Source organism: Borostomias antarcticus, assembly GCF_949987555.1.
Source record: "Borostomias antarcticus genome assembly, chromosome: 11".
Taxonomy (NCBI): Eukaryota; Metazoa; Chordata; class Actinopteri; order Stomiiformes; family Stomiidae; genus Borostomias; species Borostomias antarcticus.
Window position 1 is genome coordinate 19,584,275 of NC_140244.1, and position 16,010 is coordinate 19,600,284.

A 16,010-nucleotide genomic window follows, 5' to 3' on the forward strand; every position below is an offset into this window, starting at 1 on the left:
TCCTTGTTAAAGGAGAAATTCTGCCTCAAAGATGTCTCCTGCTGTCAACATCTGACTCCGTGGCGCAGAATCCATTTGTGTGTTTCCATGACAACTGCCCATCAAGGTCAGCAAGCCCCCCCACCCCCCACCCTGGACCCATGGATAATTTCATCGGTACCATTCCCTTCCAGGTCTCTAGACTGTGTTTCAACCGATACAACAGTACTATATGTGCTTTAATTCTTACCCAGCATGCTTTTTTCATCTAGAAAAAGAAGAAACACAAAACACATCCATAATTCAGTGATGTGAGCCCCTGGTGATCCAGGGCCAGGCGTGGTGGATCTGTGCATGCTCGCCCATAGTGGAGGTCCTACTGCTTCATCAGTTATGGCATGGAATACAGTACAGTGGAGGAGCAATTGCAAGCCTAAAAGTCCTCTCAAGGTCTGTTTATATACTTCTTTAATAATTACAGTAACACATAACACAGGGTTTGTGGTGTCAAAACTACTCAGTGTATTGGGTCCACTGTATGAGTGTCCCATAGGGGTTATACTGCAATGCAATTTATACACAAGTTAACACACACATGACGAACACAGAGACTCGGCACCTGAATGACTCTAACTAATGTATACATTGCCAATAACTACAGTACAATAGTGCTAATACTGTATGTCTAACCCCCAGGATTATTTATTAATGCTAATAGCATGTACTTAACACATCCATGCCCCGCCCCCAGTGTTATTATATCCATATATATAGCATGTACATAATCCATCCATACCATATAGATATATATATAACAAGCTCATCTCGGAGCCGGCAGCAACATTTCACTGTGACTGTACCTGTGACAAATAAAGGAATCTGAATCTGAATCAGTCCAGCTTTCACACGGAATCTGCACTTAGAACCTACAGGTGCTAGCCTACTGTAGAGTATGGGCCACAGCATTCAGTATGTGCCACAGTGATCAGTATGGGCCACAGCGATCGTTTCGATCTTCTTTTGGTTGAAAGTAGTAGTCGTAGCTGCAGGTATGTCCTCCACATGTTTGTAGTATAACTCAAACATGGAGTGGTCTCCTATGTCTCCTGACATAGAAATCCACTGCCCCTTATCTTGGCTGCTAATCAGACAGATCTGAAATGTCAGATACAGAACTGTGAAAAAGAAAGAGAGATTATGTTGACATCCTTTCACGTGATTCTGTTGGCGCTCATATTGTGATCCTGTTACTAAATGAGATCAAGTGTGGGGACTGTAGCTTGCATTCTTTAATGGGATGAGAACTGTATCTCATTTGGTATAACAGTACAGATTCTGCACTGCAAAAAGAATAATGTCAATCAGGCCAATCAAAATTTCCTGAGAAAATATGATTACAGACAGCTGTGCAGAAATATGAAATCCTTGTGAATTTGTATGGAAAACTTTATTTGATAATAAAAATAGCATTCACAGACTTCTTTTGATAGCTACATATACATTGTGATCCAAGGAAAGAAGCTTTTACTGGTAAGTCCACATCTACTTGTACTTAGACTAATGTTATGTATAGCTTCATGGGTCAAATAAAGCTATGAACAATGTAGTATTTATATATGCATAGTTTTATAAAAAGATTGGCCCATATACATGTACTGCTTTTATCAACACAGAGACAGCATTATGTCTGGAGCACGTTGCAAGAAATAATGCTTAAAGAACACAGACTGCATACAAGTGCTTTATAATACAAAGGCAGGCTAACCATCGAGAGATATTCAAACCAACAAACAGCTTCTGATTGACCAAATACAGTCCTCCATTTTAGAACCTCTTTACATACCTGATTCAAAGTACATTAACTTATTTCCCATGAATCATCAGGTCCATTTCAGAAATATAAACACAATATCACATTCCTCAGTGTTGAGGATTCTCATAAATTTCTCTTTTGTACAAGAAAAAGGCAACATTTTATTCCTTGACAGGTTCCTATTTGTTACATCGTAAAATTCTGTACAGGTGATGACCGGCAGGTTAACTTCATACTTTATTTTTCTTCTCTTTTTTTCCCCATTATTTTTTTAATACAGTACCATGGCAACAACAGTGATAAAACAATGCATGTGTTGTGGTTTATCCAATATATTTTAGTTTAGTGAAACATAAAACAGAGAACACCCATAAAACACATTGTAAAGCAGCAGTCAGACTCCAGTGGCTTGACAGCATGGCTCAGAATGGCAGATCAGTTGACTTCTGTACCAGAACCTTCCATCTGTTACCAACACAACTCCTCCCTAAACAATCACACCATCACCTCATGCTCTTAGGACCTGGGAAGTAGTGCCCTCATTTGGGCACAGAGAGGAAGATATAACAAGGTATCAAGAGAGCATGTTTCTGTGTTTGGGTATTCTAGTGGAATCCTCTACCCTAACAGACTGATGTTCCCTCAAGTGATGAGTCACAGATACTTGACGTCCCTTCCTCATAAGACCTTCTCTACTGTACGCTGCCCAATCTGGCATTACAGAGAGCCCAGGTGACCACCTCCACTTTCCTATGATTCACAAACCAAACAAGTCTCTTTCCACCACAGGCCGCCTAGTCTGAGAGAGAGAGAGATAAGAGGAGCATTACTCTTCTTAGTGCCCCATTACTAGACATGCAGAGGAACAGATATCTCAGAACATTACAAGTGTTTTCAGCTTCCTCTACCCTGCGAGAAGAATATTAACATTGTGTTCTCTCATTTTGAGGGTTAGTTTCTCTTTTCCATTTTGTTGCAAAATGGTGAGTCTGTTTTAACTTAGAGGGGGGGCTAGCCTAACAGCCAGCAGTTAATGCTCAAATCAAATTAGGATGAAATGTGTTTTGACTATGTGGCGGTATAAGTTGGTCCTCCAAGCTTTCAAGGAGCTTGCTTATGGTATGTGCCAATTAAAAATAAATAGCAAGCAAATGCAAAAAAATATGATCTCATATATTATATTTCTTCACTTTAAAATTACCATCAGTTTCAAAATTTTGATTTAGTCTTCATCTAGTACAATATTCACTTACGAACAGTATGTACACACTGCAGCCGTTCATAAGCTTTCTGTACTACCAGTGTCTTGTGCTATAATTACGCCTTACAGGGCCGTCCAGGGATAAAAAACAAACATCCACAACATGTTTAAAACAAGCTCATTAACATGTTTAAAACAAACATCTACAACATGTTTAAAACGAGCTCATTGAGTACCAGTGACCACAGTTGCAAGCATGTCTCAAACCTCTGAGGGAACAGATATGTGGAGTCAGAGATGCCTACAAAAATAGCAAAATCACCAGTTGTGATATGATAGGCACATACACACACCTTCTCTACAGTACGACAACCTCGGTAACGCTAGAGTAACTAGAGAACGAGAACAAAAACAAATGCATGAATCGAAAAAAAAAGAAAAAGATTGTACTCCTGCTGTTTTATGAATCTCTGGCTGGGATCACAAGAAGTCAAATCAATCAATCATTCAATCAGTCAATCAACAAATCGATCGGATAAATCAGGTGAGCTCGTTAAGCTCCTCGGAAGTCCAAGTCCAGTGTATATGGTACATAAGTCTCCTGGGAGGAGGAGTGAGTGGAGAGGGAGGATCTCAACACAGTCTGGCCTCGGCTCTGCTCTGCTTTAGATGCTGAGGTCCTTGGGGCTCTCTTTGTACAGCCTTCTCTTGGGCTCTGGCAGCTGGTTAGGGCTGCGGCCTACTGTGTTGTTGTGCCCTGCGTTGTTGTGCGCAACATTGTTCTGGCCTGCGTTATTGTGTCCCGCGTTGTTGTAGGCCGCGTTGTTGTGGTCGGCGTTGTTCTTCGTCATGCCGTAGTAGTCCTTGGGCCTGGGAGCGGTCGCGTAGTTCACATCCTCCCGGCTGTAGCTGCTGTCGGGGGACGAGTCCCTCTCCCTCAGGTAGCATCTCTCCGGCGTCCCGTTCGTCCCCACCCTCCCATCATCCCTGCTGTCCCTGTCCCAGGATGAGTCTCTCAGGAGGTTGCCGTTCTTCAGGCTCCTGTCAGGGGTGCGGCCCCTGGAGAGGGACAGCGAGTCGCCGTTGTTGGCCCGTTCGGGGGTGGCGGCGACGTCACTGAAGACGCGGCCCGGCGTGGGAGGCTCCCGGAGGAGGAGCCTGCGGTCGTAGTAGTAGGGTCGCTCCGGCGTGGCCGAGTGACTGAGGAAGCCCCCGTCGTCGCATTCCCTCTCGGGTGTGCGGTCGCGCTGCGGCGCCCGCTCCGCCCTGCGGTCCATGGACTTGGCCCGACGCCGGTCGGGGGAGGAGTTGCGCTTGCGGCCAGGGGAGCGGTCAAGAGAGCCCTGTCGCTGTTGACCAAACCTGCGGTCCAGAGTGGAGCTGCTAGCCGAGAGCTCTCTGCCCCTCTCTTTCTCCCTCTCCTTCTCCGCTGCGGCCGCCGCCTTCTTCCCCGAACTGTCCTTCCTCAGAGTTTTCAGGAGCTTGGAGATGCCGCTCTCGGACTCGGACTTCTTGACCTTGCGTCCGCGGGTCTTCTTGCTGCCGCCGCTGCTGCTGCCGTGGCCGTAGCTGTTGTCTGGGGAGTGCTGCCTGGGGTTGGCGTGGCTGTGGTTGTTGTTCCATGTGTGATGGTGGTGGGGGTTAAAGTGCCGGCCCTTCTGCTCCATCCCGTCGGTCCCAGCCCCAACCCTGTCCCTGTCTCTGCCTGGTGCAGACTGGCGTGATGGTTTGTGAAGGTCTGGTGGATAACTGGACTCCGATGAGGTGTGATATCGGCTGTTTGGTGGCAGAGTTCTCACTTCCGGAGTGTTTTGTGCCCCGGGTGTGGGAGAGTGCCTGTCATTGCTGCCGTCTGGAAGAACATAGAGGAACACAGTTAGTATGGAATTCAAAAGGCTTTGCAATTACATACTATGCACAGTAAGACGTGTTTACACAGAACCATGTATCATAGAAAAAGCCATAAACTCCAACAACAAACAGGACTATTCCATCTTGACTGCACATCCTTTTAACTGTATCGATAAGGAGCCAACACAGGGGTTTTGATGTAAACCATGCATTGCCATGCACTTCTGCAAACACGTTTCAAAATGAAAAGGTTTGGGACAACAAAAGCCCTTGAAACAACTGACGAATAAACTGTGTGACATTAAAATATGTAAATAATGTTTTACTTTCATCTACAGGTTAGCCTACTATATTTTATATACATACGTTTAGTATATTATATGTATGCGTTGAAGTGAATATGTCAATGGGTTGAAACATGTAGGCAGCAGTAAATCAACAGGTGGATCAATAGTGGAGGGCAAGGGTTATAAATGACACAAGCACCTAAGGAATTATCAAGAGCTGGAATGGCAAACACATCGATGTCCATCATTGGGAACAGCAGAAAAACAAATAGCTTGGCAGAACAACAACAGCAACAAGACAATGTTTTGCCCATGACTTTGCGTATTTAAAGACAGGTTGCTGTGGTAGCAACATGTGATGAGCGGTGACATGAATCAATCCCACTGGCGGCTGCTGGTGTGAGGCGGGCAGTGGAGAAGCCGTGCATTCTGGGAAGATGGGATTCACGTCGGTTATGGAGGCACGGCATCGGGCCAGGGAGGGAGTGAGTGAGTCAGGCCACGGCACACACAGACAGGACAGGGCAGGGGGATTCTCAAGGTGCAGGGTTGAAGGGTCGGAGGTTAAAGAGTCGAGAAGCGAGGTGGGTTAGGGGACAGCAGACTTTAGGCTACAAACCGTGGCCTGGTTTTGACCCATTAGGTAGAAACAGGGCTCTCCCATCTTGTCATTTCTCATTGTACCCACAGCGAGATGAGGAGCCATCATCGCTGGAGAGACGAGGAAGAGCCCAGCAATCAGAGAGAGAGAGAGAGAGATAGAGAGAGAGAGAGAGAGAGAGAGAGAGAGAGAGAGAAAAGCAGAGGAAACGGAGAAAGAAAATAAACAAAATAGAGAAAGAGATGGGTTACAGATGATCCTCGGGAGACAAGAGAAAGAGATAGAAGGATAATCACACACGTTATCTCATTAGCCTTTCTCAGAGAAAGAGACGCATGCGAACGTGACGGCAATAACAGCAGATGTGACTCAGATACGGCACACATCACCGGGACGCCAAATAATCATAAAATCCTTTGCACAACAAACACTGCAGGGTGACTTAGGCACCAGTCAATATCACGATTATCTGTTCATAAGCGCTGAATCAGGAGGATGTGGGTCCTCCTGGGGCCCCCTCCAGGGGCCGGTTGGAATGAATGGGGGGCCTTCGGCATTAAGAGTCAGTGCTGTTAGTCAAGAGTAACACCGTAGGGGAACGGTGCCACGCCCCGGTACTCTACCCACCATATTCCGGTACGGATCCATCGCCCCTCTTGAGGACGAGGCGCGCCCGCCTCCCGCCGTTCTTGATGAGCTCGATGGCGCGCGCATGTTTCATGTTCTTTGTGCTCTCGCCGTTGATCTCCAGTATCTCGTCCCCCACCTGAGAACGCCGGGAGAGAGCGGCCATGTTACTATGACAACCGGCGCCGGCGTCGGGGGCGGTGCGCAGACCGACGCCGACGGGGATTTTTGACTGAGGCGATGCTGTTGATATTCGGGGGGGATATTGGGAACCCTGCGACCCAATAAGGGGAGGAGCTTCTGCCCTCTCTGGCGTTCTGAGTCCGTACCCTCATCTTGCCGTTCCGGACGGCCGCCCCGTCCTCGGCCAGCCTCAGCACGTACAGGTCCATGTTGTACTCGCGCCCCCCTCTCAGGCTGAAGCCAAAACCTTTACTGTCACGCTCCAGATCCACAGAGTAAAACTCTGCATCCTGAGAGAGAGAGAGAGAGAGAGAGAGAGAGGGGGAGAGAGAGAGAGAGAGAGGGAGAGAGAGAGAGAGAAGGGGGTGGGGGTGGGGGGGGGCGGTGAGAAGGAAATTGAAAGAGAGAGCGGCGGGGGGGATTGAAAGAGAGAGGGAAGGAGGGAGAGAGGAAGAGAGAGAAAGAGGGAAAGAGAGATGGAGAAAGGACAGAGTAAGCAGGTTTACAGGGGTACTGTATATTAAGAAGCAGCGATAATACACACAATTCATAGAACATGGGGGGGGGGGGGGGGGGGGTCACAAGGTGTGTTCTAAATTCAGGATTCATCAAGCCACGTCCAGCAAATGAACTCACACAAAATCAATGGAGGTACAATAGCCCGGAACCAATGAATAATGAATGTATCCTCAGCCAATGAAAAGGGTACAGAACACCTAGCAAGGGCACCACAAGGGCTGGACACCCAATTCACTCACCACAAGTTCAGCTGGTGTCTCCTCGCACTGCAACCCTCTTTGTTGAACTCACTGATTGGCTGACTGACTGACTGACTGACTGACTGACTGACTGACTGACTGACTGGCTGACTGGCTGGCTGATGTACTGATTTCTCAATCAATCGATCAATCATGCTTATTCCAGGTCAGGTGTGTACCAGGGAGTGTCCATCTTTACCTGAGAGGGCTGAACTTGGGTGGGGGGAGGAGGCGGAGCCTGTTTAGACTTGGAGTTGTTCCTGCAAAAGAGTACGCTCATATTCATACACAGATAGACATACATCATTGGGAATTACTTATTGACAGGCTCAGGAAAAAATAGCATAAGTATTTTGGTTTTAGTATATAATTTACGAATAAGTATGAGTATTAAGTGAAAGTATCTTCACCCACCGAGGCTCGGAGGCAGTTTGTGGTGTGTGCGTAGTGGTGATGGTGGCGATCTTCTCGGCATTGGTCAGCAGAGAGGCGTTGGAGGACTCTGTCCAGAGAAACACAGAGGATTGTGTGTTAGGGTCCCAAACCTCTGTGGGAAGTTTGCAGGTCTGATAAAATGGTGGCTCTTTCAGAACACAAAATGAGTATTGCTTTTGTCTAAACGGGCTGCTGTCTTAGAGAAGAGGAGTTTGCTCCTCCGGTGAAAGTCTGGACTCCTCCTCCAGGCCGCTCTATCCAACCTGATACTAACTGCCTGTGATGTTGTCATCCACTAACAACAACAACAACAACAACAACAACAACAACACTAGTATAATCATGCACAGAACTACTTGTATGTATGTGTGTATGTATGTATAGGACCTGAATGTATGTATAGGACACACATGCCACACACACATACAGTACACACACACACACACACACACACACACACACACACACACACACACACACACACGCACACACTACACTCGCTGTATACTCGCTGTATATACACTGACTGCGCTCCTTTTTGTACATTGTTCCTTTCTTTAGCTTACCCTTTTTTTGCTCTAGCTTTTTGTACTTGCCATTTGCACTGTCCTGTCTTTGCACTGTCCTGTCTCGTCCCTGCACCCTGTCCAACGTTGTCTAAATGTTACGCACCTCGCCGGAAAGAAAATTCCTAGCACGTTGTAAAGCTGCACAGCGATAAACGGTTTGTGCTTCTGAGTCTCTTGACTCGTACCGTTCTGTTTTCTTTAACTCACCGGGGAATGGAGCGTACAGAATAACAACAACAACAAAAACAGGGGCATTTTGTCCTTCCTTGTGCACGGCAGCACTTATTAGTCATCATGGACACTTATGGTTAGTTATTAGGTGAATGTGATTCTACCATGCACTTATACCAAGCACTTAGCGAGAGCATCGGCCTGACTCATTCATCCCTCTCTCCCACGTTCCCTTCTTCGGCTGACAGACCTGCCATCCCCATGGTCACTGCGGTCTCTGGAGGAGACCATAGCAATTTCAACAACAAAATGCCGCCGCGCAACACGACATATCTCATGTGCTGGTGGAGCGCTACGCCTCACTCCACCTTCCTCTCTGTTCCTCCATTCAAGGCTGGTTTATAAATAGATACCGTCATTGTGATCTTTAAACAAGCTGCCGCTTTTAATGTTTAATGTGTGTGTGTGTGTGTGCGTGCGTGCGTTCATGCGTGTGTGCACATGCTCCTGGTTCTCTTCTCCTCTCCTATCTTAATTAAGCTACACTTGCCCGCCTCCCTGGAGGGTCATTTAGCGCAGAGCAGTGTGTCTAGCACACAGACCTCTGATTGGTCCACAGACCAACGACATTGCTGCCTGCGGACCAATGGGTGGCTTCTGACGAGCTTGTGTTGTGAGACATGACACAACACATCCAGCCTGCTGTATCTTGTAACAAACAGTTTCTGCTGTGATTTTATGTACTTCCTGTCACCTCGCCCAAGCCACTGACAGGAAGTGGAGATTGTATCTAAAGCACATTCCATAATCTCTTCAAACTGGCAGATGTATCTGAACTGAAAGGATGTAGTACATCAACATGACATTATCAGTCTGCTTGCAAAGAAAGTACACACATCATTATCCTACAAGATATCACAAAACAATACACACGCACACAGATACAATGTGTCAATTATCAGTTTACCTTAAATCCTAACTTGACCTTAAGGCCTGGTTCATAGTCAACGCAAGCCACGCTGACGCGGCTGTGAACGCGGGTCTACGCAAGTATTTTGGTTCACTCTGAGCGCGCGGGGGTCGCTGCCTTGCGTCAGTGTCCCTATCTGTTCGTGTGTAAATAGCACTTGCGCTCACGTAAAGTTAAAATTTTTGGCATGACACACGTTTCTACGCAAGGACGCGTCAACGTCACCTTGCGTAGCTTACGTAGCTCGCGCTAGCGTAGCTTGCGTTGACTATGAATGGGCCCTAAATCCTAAATCTATCCTCATGAGAGAAACGATAACCTCAACTCGGGTCAGGAAGGCAATGCCCTCCTCCTACTCTGCCAGCTTCTCCTAGGCTGACGCCAGAGCGCCCTCTCTAGAGCGCCCTCTCCAGAGCGCCCTCTCTAGGATCAACCCGGGTTGAGCCTCCGCCAGAGCGGAGTAACGAACAACAAGTCGGCCGCTGTCGCGTTTCAGAAAACAGCCGGGAGCCTCACCATCGCCTGGGATGATCCGTAGGGAGACGGTGTTGCCGGCCTCCTTGATCAGGTTGACGATGTCGGAGTGGGACTTGTTGGTGATGGAGCAGCCGTTGACGGCCAGGATGCGGTCGCCCACCTTCAGCTTCCCGCAGCGGTCCGCCGGGCTGCCCTCGATGATGCGCCCTATTTTGTGGGGCATGGCCACACATGCATTTCCAGCTTTGGTGTTCATGTGCGTGTGTGTGTGTGTGGATATGTGATAGTGTTATTGTGTAGCCGATGATCAGATGATTGATTGTGTCGATTGATTCAATTGATTATTTGTATATTTGAGAGGATGAAATGGAAAGAGAAACAGAGAAAGGAGGGGATAAGGGGTGAGAGAGAGAGAGAAGAAGAGAGAGTTATCATCCAAACCACCGACAGGTCAGTCACCCAGAGAGGACAACCCTAAAACCATCGGCCGTGGACGGGGAAAACACCCAATCAGCGAGCATTCAGGCGGAACACGCATCACCTCCCCATTGGGCGGGAGGAGACGTGACCTTGTGACCCTTCACCCCTGGCACCTCAATCGCTGACGTGTGAACCGCATGCCAGCGGTCGAGGCCCGTGGTGGCTAACGCTTGGCAGGCCGTCAATAGCCTTGACACGGCCTCACGACTGTCCTCTCCACCCCCTCTCCTCCCCCCCCCCCCCCCCCCCATCACACTCCCCCTCTCCCCCCTCGCCCCCCCCCCCCCCTCTCGGGACCTCCCCCTCCTGCTGGCAGCCGGGGATCGATTAGATGACGCAGCTCTCGTGGCACCGGCGCAGAACATAGATGTTCAGGTAATTGAGTTTCTGGCTGTCGAAAAGGCTCAGGGAGTGAGACGGATTCCCACAAAGTGACACTCAGGGATATAAGGCCTCTCAGTGACAGAGAGAGAGAGAGAGGGAGAGAGAGAGAGAGAGATAGAGAGAGAGAGAGAGAGAGGAGGGGGGGGGTGACAGAGGGAGAGAGAGAGAGAGAGAGAGAAGGGGGGGTTGACAGAAAGAGAGAGAGAGGAGGGGGTGGGGAGAGAGAGAGAGAGAGAGAGAGAGAGAGAGAAGGGGGGGTTGACAGAAAGAGAGAGAGAGGAGGGGGTGGGGAGAGAGAGAGAGAGAGAGAGAGAGAGAGAGAAGGGGAGGTGAGAGCATATATCAACACTAAGCCTATACCAGAAGCTACAGAGATGTCACAGCAGCGTCGCCCCGGCCGATTGGCCGACGTAAGCGCGCCGAGCCACGCAGGCAACACGGCCTGATCCTGAGTGACGGCGTTCAATACTGCACACTTGTTTACAGATCAGCTCTGAGCGGCCCCCGGGGATCGCTGTCCATCCTCCCCTCCCTCCCTCCCTCCCTCCCTCCCTCCCTCCCTCCCTCCCTCCCTCCCTCCCTCCATCCCTCGCTCTCACCATCTCTCCATCCCTCCCCGTCTCTCCGCCCCTCTCTCGTTTCACCCCCCACCCTTCGCTCATCCCTCCCTTCCCCTCACCCCCCTCTCCCTGTCCCCTCCTCCATCCTCATTTATCACATCACCTACGTTCCCTCCGTCTTGATTAAAAACTGCACTTGTCTCCTGACACTCTATCCAAATAATGAGATACGAGACGTTACTGGGCGTGGCCAACTCCCAGGATTTAATATCCAATCTGCTGAGCACAACAGGGGGGGGGGGTAGAGGGGGGGGCTGGCAGGGTTGGGGGAAACCGGTTTGCTTTGCATGATTTACTGTAAAGGGAGACGCGTGCTACACACGAGATACAGCGGAAAGCTTGTTGTTTGTCACCGCCCCGACAAAACACCCGACCCCCCCTCTCAGATCGGCCCCCTTAGAGACTCCGCCCATCCCCGAATACAACGTCCTCCTGCGATACTCCCGCTCACACTTCCCTCACACACACACACACACACACGCGCGCACACACACACACACACACACACACACACACACACACCATCCCCCCTAGAGGAGCAGGGACAGAGCAGAGGACAGAGAGGAGTCGGAGAGACGACAAACCTCGCATGAGATAAGGAGACAGACTCAGAGACAGATGTTCAGGACTGACTCAGAGACAGGTGTTCAGGACTGACTCAGACAGGTGTTCAGGACTGACTCAGAGACAGGTGTTCAGGACTGACTCAGAGACAGGTGTTGTGTTCAGGGCTGACTCAGAGACAGGTGTTCAGGACTGACTCAGACAGGTGTTCAGGGCTACTATAAATGCTCCATAGCAGAGGCAGGTATACCGGTCGATCAATACGGTCACGGTCACGTCTCTTCTCTGTCCTGTTCACGCAGTGGTGGAATGAACCGCCCACTGACGTCAGGACAGCAGAGTCACTTCCCATCTTTTGCCGCAGGCTCAAAACTCCCCTATTCAAGAAGTATCAGGATCCTTCCTCTTAAGCATCTATTGTATTCTATTATATTTTGCTAGTCTAGCACTTTAGCACTAGATTATGCTCATAGGGTCTTTCAGTTTTTCACGTATACAAATGTGTGCAAATGCCTCCGCAAGGTGATCTATGAACGGTGTGCATGGAGGATTGCGTCCTTCAAGTGCGCAAATTTGCACGCTCTATCCAATTAGTACTGGCCAAAATGAATAATAAGGGCCGTGCCTACCCTAGCGTGCAAAATATGGGAGGAGAAAATGCACACACGCCCAGTGACTTATCAACCTTGAAAGCAAGTTCAGTGATGGTTATTGCATTTGCGATTTTGAAGGGCAGCTACTACTGTAGTTGGCTCCGTGTAATTGTGGTTACAAAGTCGACTATGTGCTATTTTGTATTCATTCATTTTAAGGTTATTGTTTTCCCACACAGGAGATCTGGGTTATTTCCAGTGTGTCTTGTGGTTCTACAACGTTACCGCCGAGCCACGTTCTCATGCTAGAGGGAATACTTTTATTCTTTTTATGTTTGTATGCTGCAGTAGGCTTAACGATTATTTCATTTTTCCAAAACTTTTTGTTCCTCAGAGTCAGGCTTCACATAGGCAACGGTAGGCCTGTTTAAGTTGAATAGGCTGTCAAATGGGCCTATATGCTAGGCTTTTTACCCAGGTGTGGGTCGGGATAAATGAATGGGTGTGTGTGAGCCGAGGGAGGGGAGAATCCAGTCTCATCGTTTTCGGTTCGGTTAACGTTTAATCGGTTAACCTTGCCCACAGAACCGAAGCATCATCTCAGTTCATATCTCATGTTCCTTTTTAGGTGAGAGTGCGTATCCCCTACAGTCCTTCCTCATGACTCCAGTTCTGTACCCAAATACTCACAGGAGGTGCAGATACAATGCGGCCCATATCCGCACGAGGAACATCAATGAGCGCACCGTTAATGTGTTGCAAAACGAAATAACAGTGAAGCCTACTGCTTTTGTTTTTTCTCTCCTCTTCCATGGTGCAATTATGGGATACAACACGCAAAATCCCTCATTTAAATAGGGCTGTCTTCACACTTTTGAACCTGTTGTCATTCACGCAATTATCCTTGACAGATCGACTGCAAAATGCATTCCAACTAAACGTGCAACCTGAAGGACTGCCAACGCAATAATGCGCTCTTTATTTGGGATCTTAGTACAGGTAGATAAGGACCTCAGTCACTTGTTTAGAAAGGAGGTGCACTTGTTCTGGCGAGTAGTACAGTAGTACACTGACTACCTACGTTAAATGCAATTATTGTACATGTACAGTAAGTGGCTTTGGATAAAATCGTTTGCTAAATGACTAATGTAAATGTAATGTAACTACTATAAATGCTCCATACAGAGACAGGTACACAGGGCTGCTATACATGCTCCATACAGAGACAGGTATACAGGGCTGCTATACATGCTCCATACAGAGACAGGTATACAGGGCTGCCATACAGATATCTGTCTTCTAATTTATGGGGCTCTAATTTGGAGTCGAGTATTAGAGTTTATCTGTATCGAGGACAATCTTGGAGCCTGTGTTCTGAAAAGTTGTCCTACCTCCTCAGGAGGGCCTGAGGATGACCTACAGTACCATTCATTATATTATTATCCATTATATTACAGTATGTTTAATTCAAACAGCGGCAGCCACATTTTACTGTGAGTGCACACCGCATGTGTACATAGCATGTGGCAAATAAAAGGACTCTTGAATCTTGAAAATCTAATTTATAGTACTACGTTGTAAAACCTGCAGGATTAATGTAAACCTGCCCTGCGCAGTGCAGCTAACAAAACACCCATTTTTCATGAGGTGTCATGTGACACCCTCCACTGCATCATTGTGATCATTAGGGGCGCAAAGGACCTTGGCGTGACATTGATGTCGCAAGCTCATCAGATGCAGCCCGGTATCAAATTTGCTCTGAGGAGAGGACATTTAAAATCCCTTTCTCAATGGCTGAGTGACCTTAATGGATGCAATTTCACTGTTTTGCCTTTGTCCATAAACGATAGGAACAGCCGAGGATTGTGCTCAGTAGACTTCAATTACATGCTGCGCGAGTCGGGCGCGGACCGGCGTGCGGCGGGGGTCGGTGATGGAGGTGTTTTCGATCGAGCGAGCCGCCGGCCCGGTCCCGGGTGAAATGCGTTGGGAGACATAAAGAGGTTTGTAGTTTCCCTAAGCTCATGATTGCGGGTTTGTGACTTCAGCCGGTGTCATTACGACACCACTGCCGGGCCACTTGTGAAAGCAGGGACACTCAATGAGGAGTGACTGGAAAAATATTGTCATTCCAACAGGAGGTGACATCAATGAAGAGTTGGCGCTGGATGTGCTGTGCCGGTTTGCGTGTACCGAGAGCGCAGCGGACAGGAAGTCTTTCACGCGCCGGTGGGACCTTGGGCTTTTTTTCGGAACTAAAAAAAAAAGCGTCTTTAGACACAACGAGGAAACACAGAGGCTCCAGGCAGACGAGCGCCAGATGAGCGCCGGACTAGCGCCGGATGAGCGCCGGATGAGTGCCGAACGAGCGCCGGACCGATGCGACGCGGGTGAACCGTTGAGAAAACCCGACTGCCTGGCTTACCGAAAGTTGTCCCCGCGTCGGGCCGGGACACGGAGGAGACGATGACGAAGCCGAAGCCCTCGTTCTCGCCGCGCTGGATCTCCACGTCGTACGGTTGCAGGGCGGCGGGCACCACGCCGCTGCCCCCCCCGCCCCCGCTGCCGATACCGCTGGTGGAGCCGCTGCCGGAGCTGACGGTGTTCAGGGAGTTCTGGCTACCCTGTGGGGTCCGCTTGCCCTCCGTCAGGGAGGGGGCCTGGGTACTGCTGTGGTGGGAGGAGGCAGGAGACGGGGGCACCTCGCCCTCCCCTTTAGACCCTGAGGAAGAGGAAGAGGGGGGGTCAGAAAATGTCCCTTCCCAGATAGCAAGCGGATCTGGACCATATACAGGCCAGATCTGGCCCTTGTGGTTTAGTTCCGGCCCATATATGGCCCAGATCCGCTTGCTAGTTGGACTACGCCACCAGGCGTCCGCTAGTTATGTAGTGCATGCGTAGGTGTAGAGTGCGGTGTATGTATGGTGTATACATGTACAGTAGTGTATGTGTAGAGTGCGGTGTGTGTGTGTGTGGCCGGTGAGAGTGTACCGTGTGTGTAATTGTAGTGTGTGTATGCGACGCGCGGGTTGCAGCGCCCGGGTCCGGCGGCCCTCCTCACCCCCGTATCCGGCACTCTTGCGTCGCACGGTGAGGTTGACGTGGCCCTGCTTGGCCGCCTGCTGCATCAGCTGCACCACCAGCTGGTGAGACTTGCCCACCACCGCCGTGCCGTCCACGCAGATCAGCTCGTCGCCGGAGCGGAGGCGCCCGTCCTCGTCGGCCGCCCCGTACTTCACTATGTGGCCGATGTAGATCTACGGGGGCACACAAAAAAAAGGACATCGGACCGATGCTACCCAGACAGCAATCCGATCAGGGCCGTATACAGGCCAGATCTGGCACTTGTGGCTTAGTTCCGGCCCATATATGACCCAGATCCGCTTGCTATCTGGGTATGTCGCTATGCTATGCTATGTCGTTAGGAAACACCTGGTATTTTCTGTT

General features: G+C 49.3%; 1 protein-coding gene across 1 annotated transcript in view; it reads right to left on the reverse strand.

The window, feature by feature from the left end:
- Positions 1-3,066: 3,066 nt before the first annotated feature.
- The window catches only part of LOC311315219 (membrane-associated guanylate kinase, WW and PDZ domain-containing protein 1-like), a gene marked incomplete at its 5' end in the record, with an annotated part of 102,784 nt that continues 89,840 nt past the window's right edge, over positions 3,067-16,010 (reverse strand). The window contains 8 exons of the mRNA XM_084445835.1: positions 3,067-4,845; positions 6,360-6,498; positions 6,689-6,832; positions 7,500-7,560; positions 7,715-7,802; positions 9,962-10,165; positions 14,989-15,285; positions 15,625-15,820. Coding sequence (XP_084301961.1) covers positions 3,659-4,845; positions 6,360-6,498; positions 6,689-6,832; positions 7,500-7,560; positions 7,715-7,802; positions 9,962-10,165; positions 14,989-15,285; positions 15,625-15,820 — 2,316 coding nt within the window. The 3' untranslated portion in view covers positions 3,067-3,658. The remainder of the gene's footprint in view (positions 4,846-6,359; positions 6,499-6,688; positions 6,833-7,499; positions 7,561-7,714; positions 7,803-9,961; positions 10,166-14,988; positions 15,286-15,624; positions 15,821-16,010) is intronic.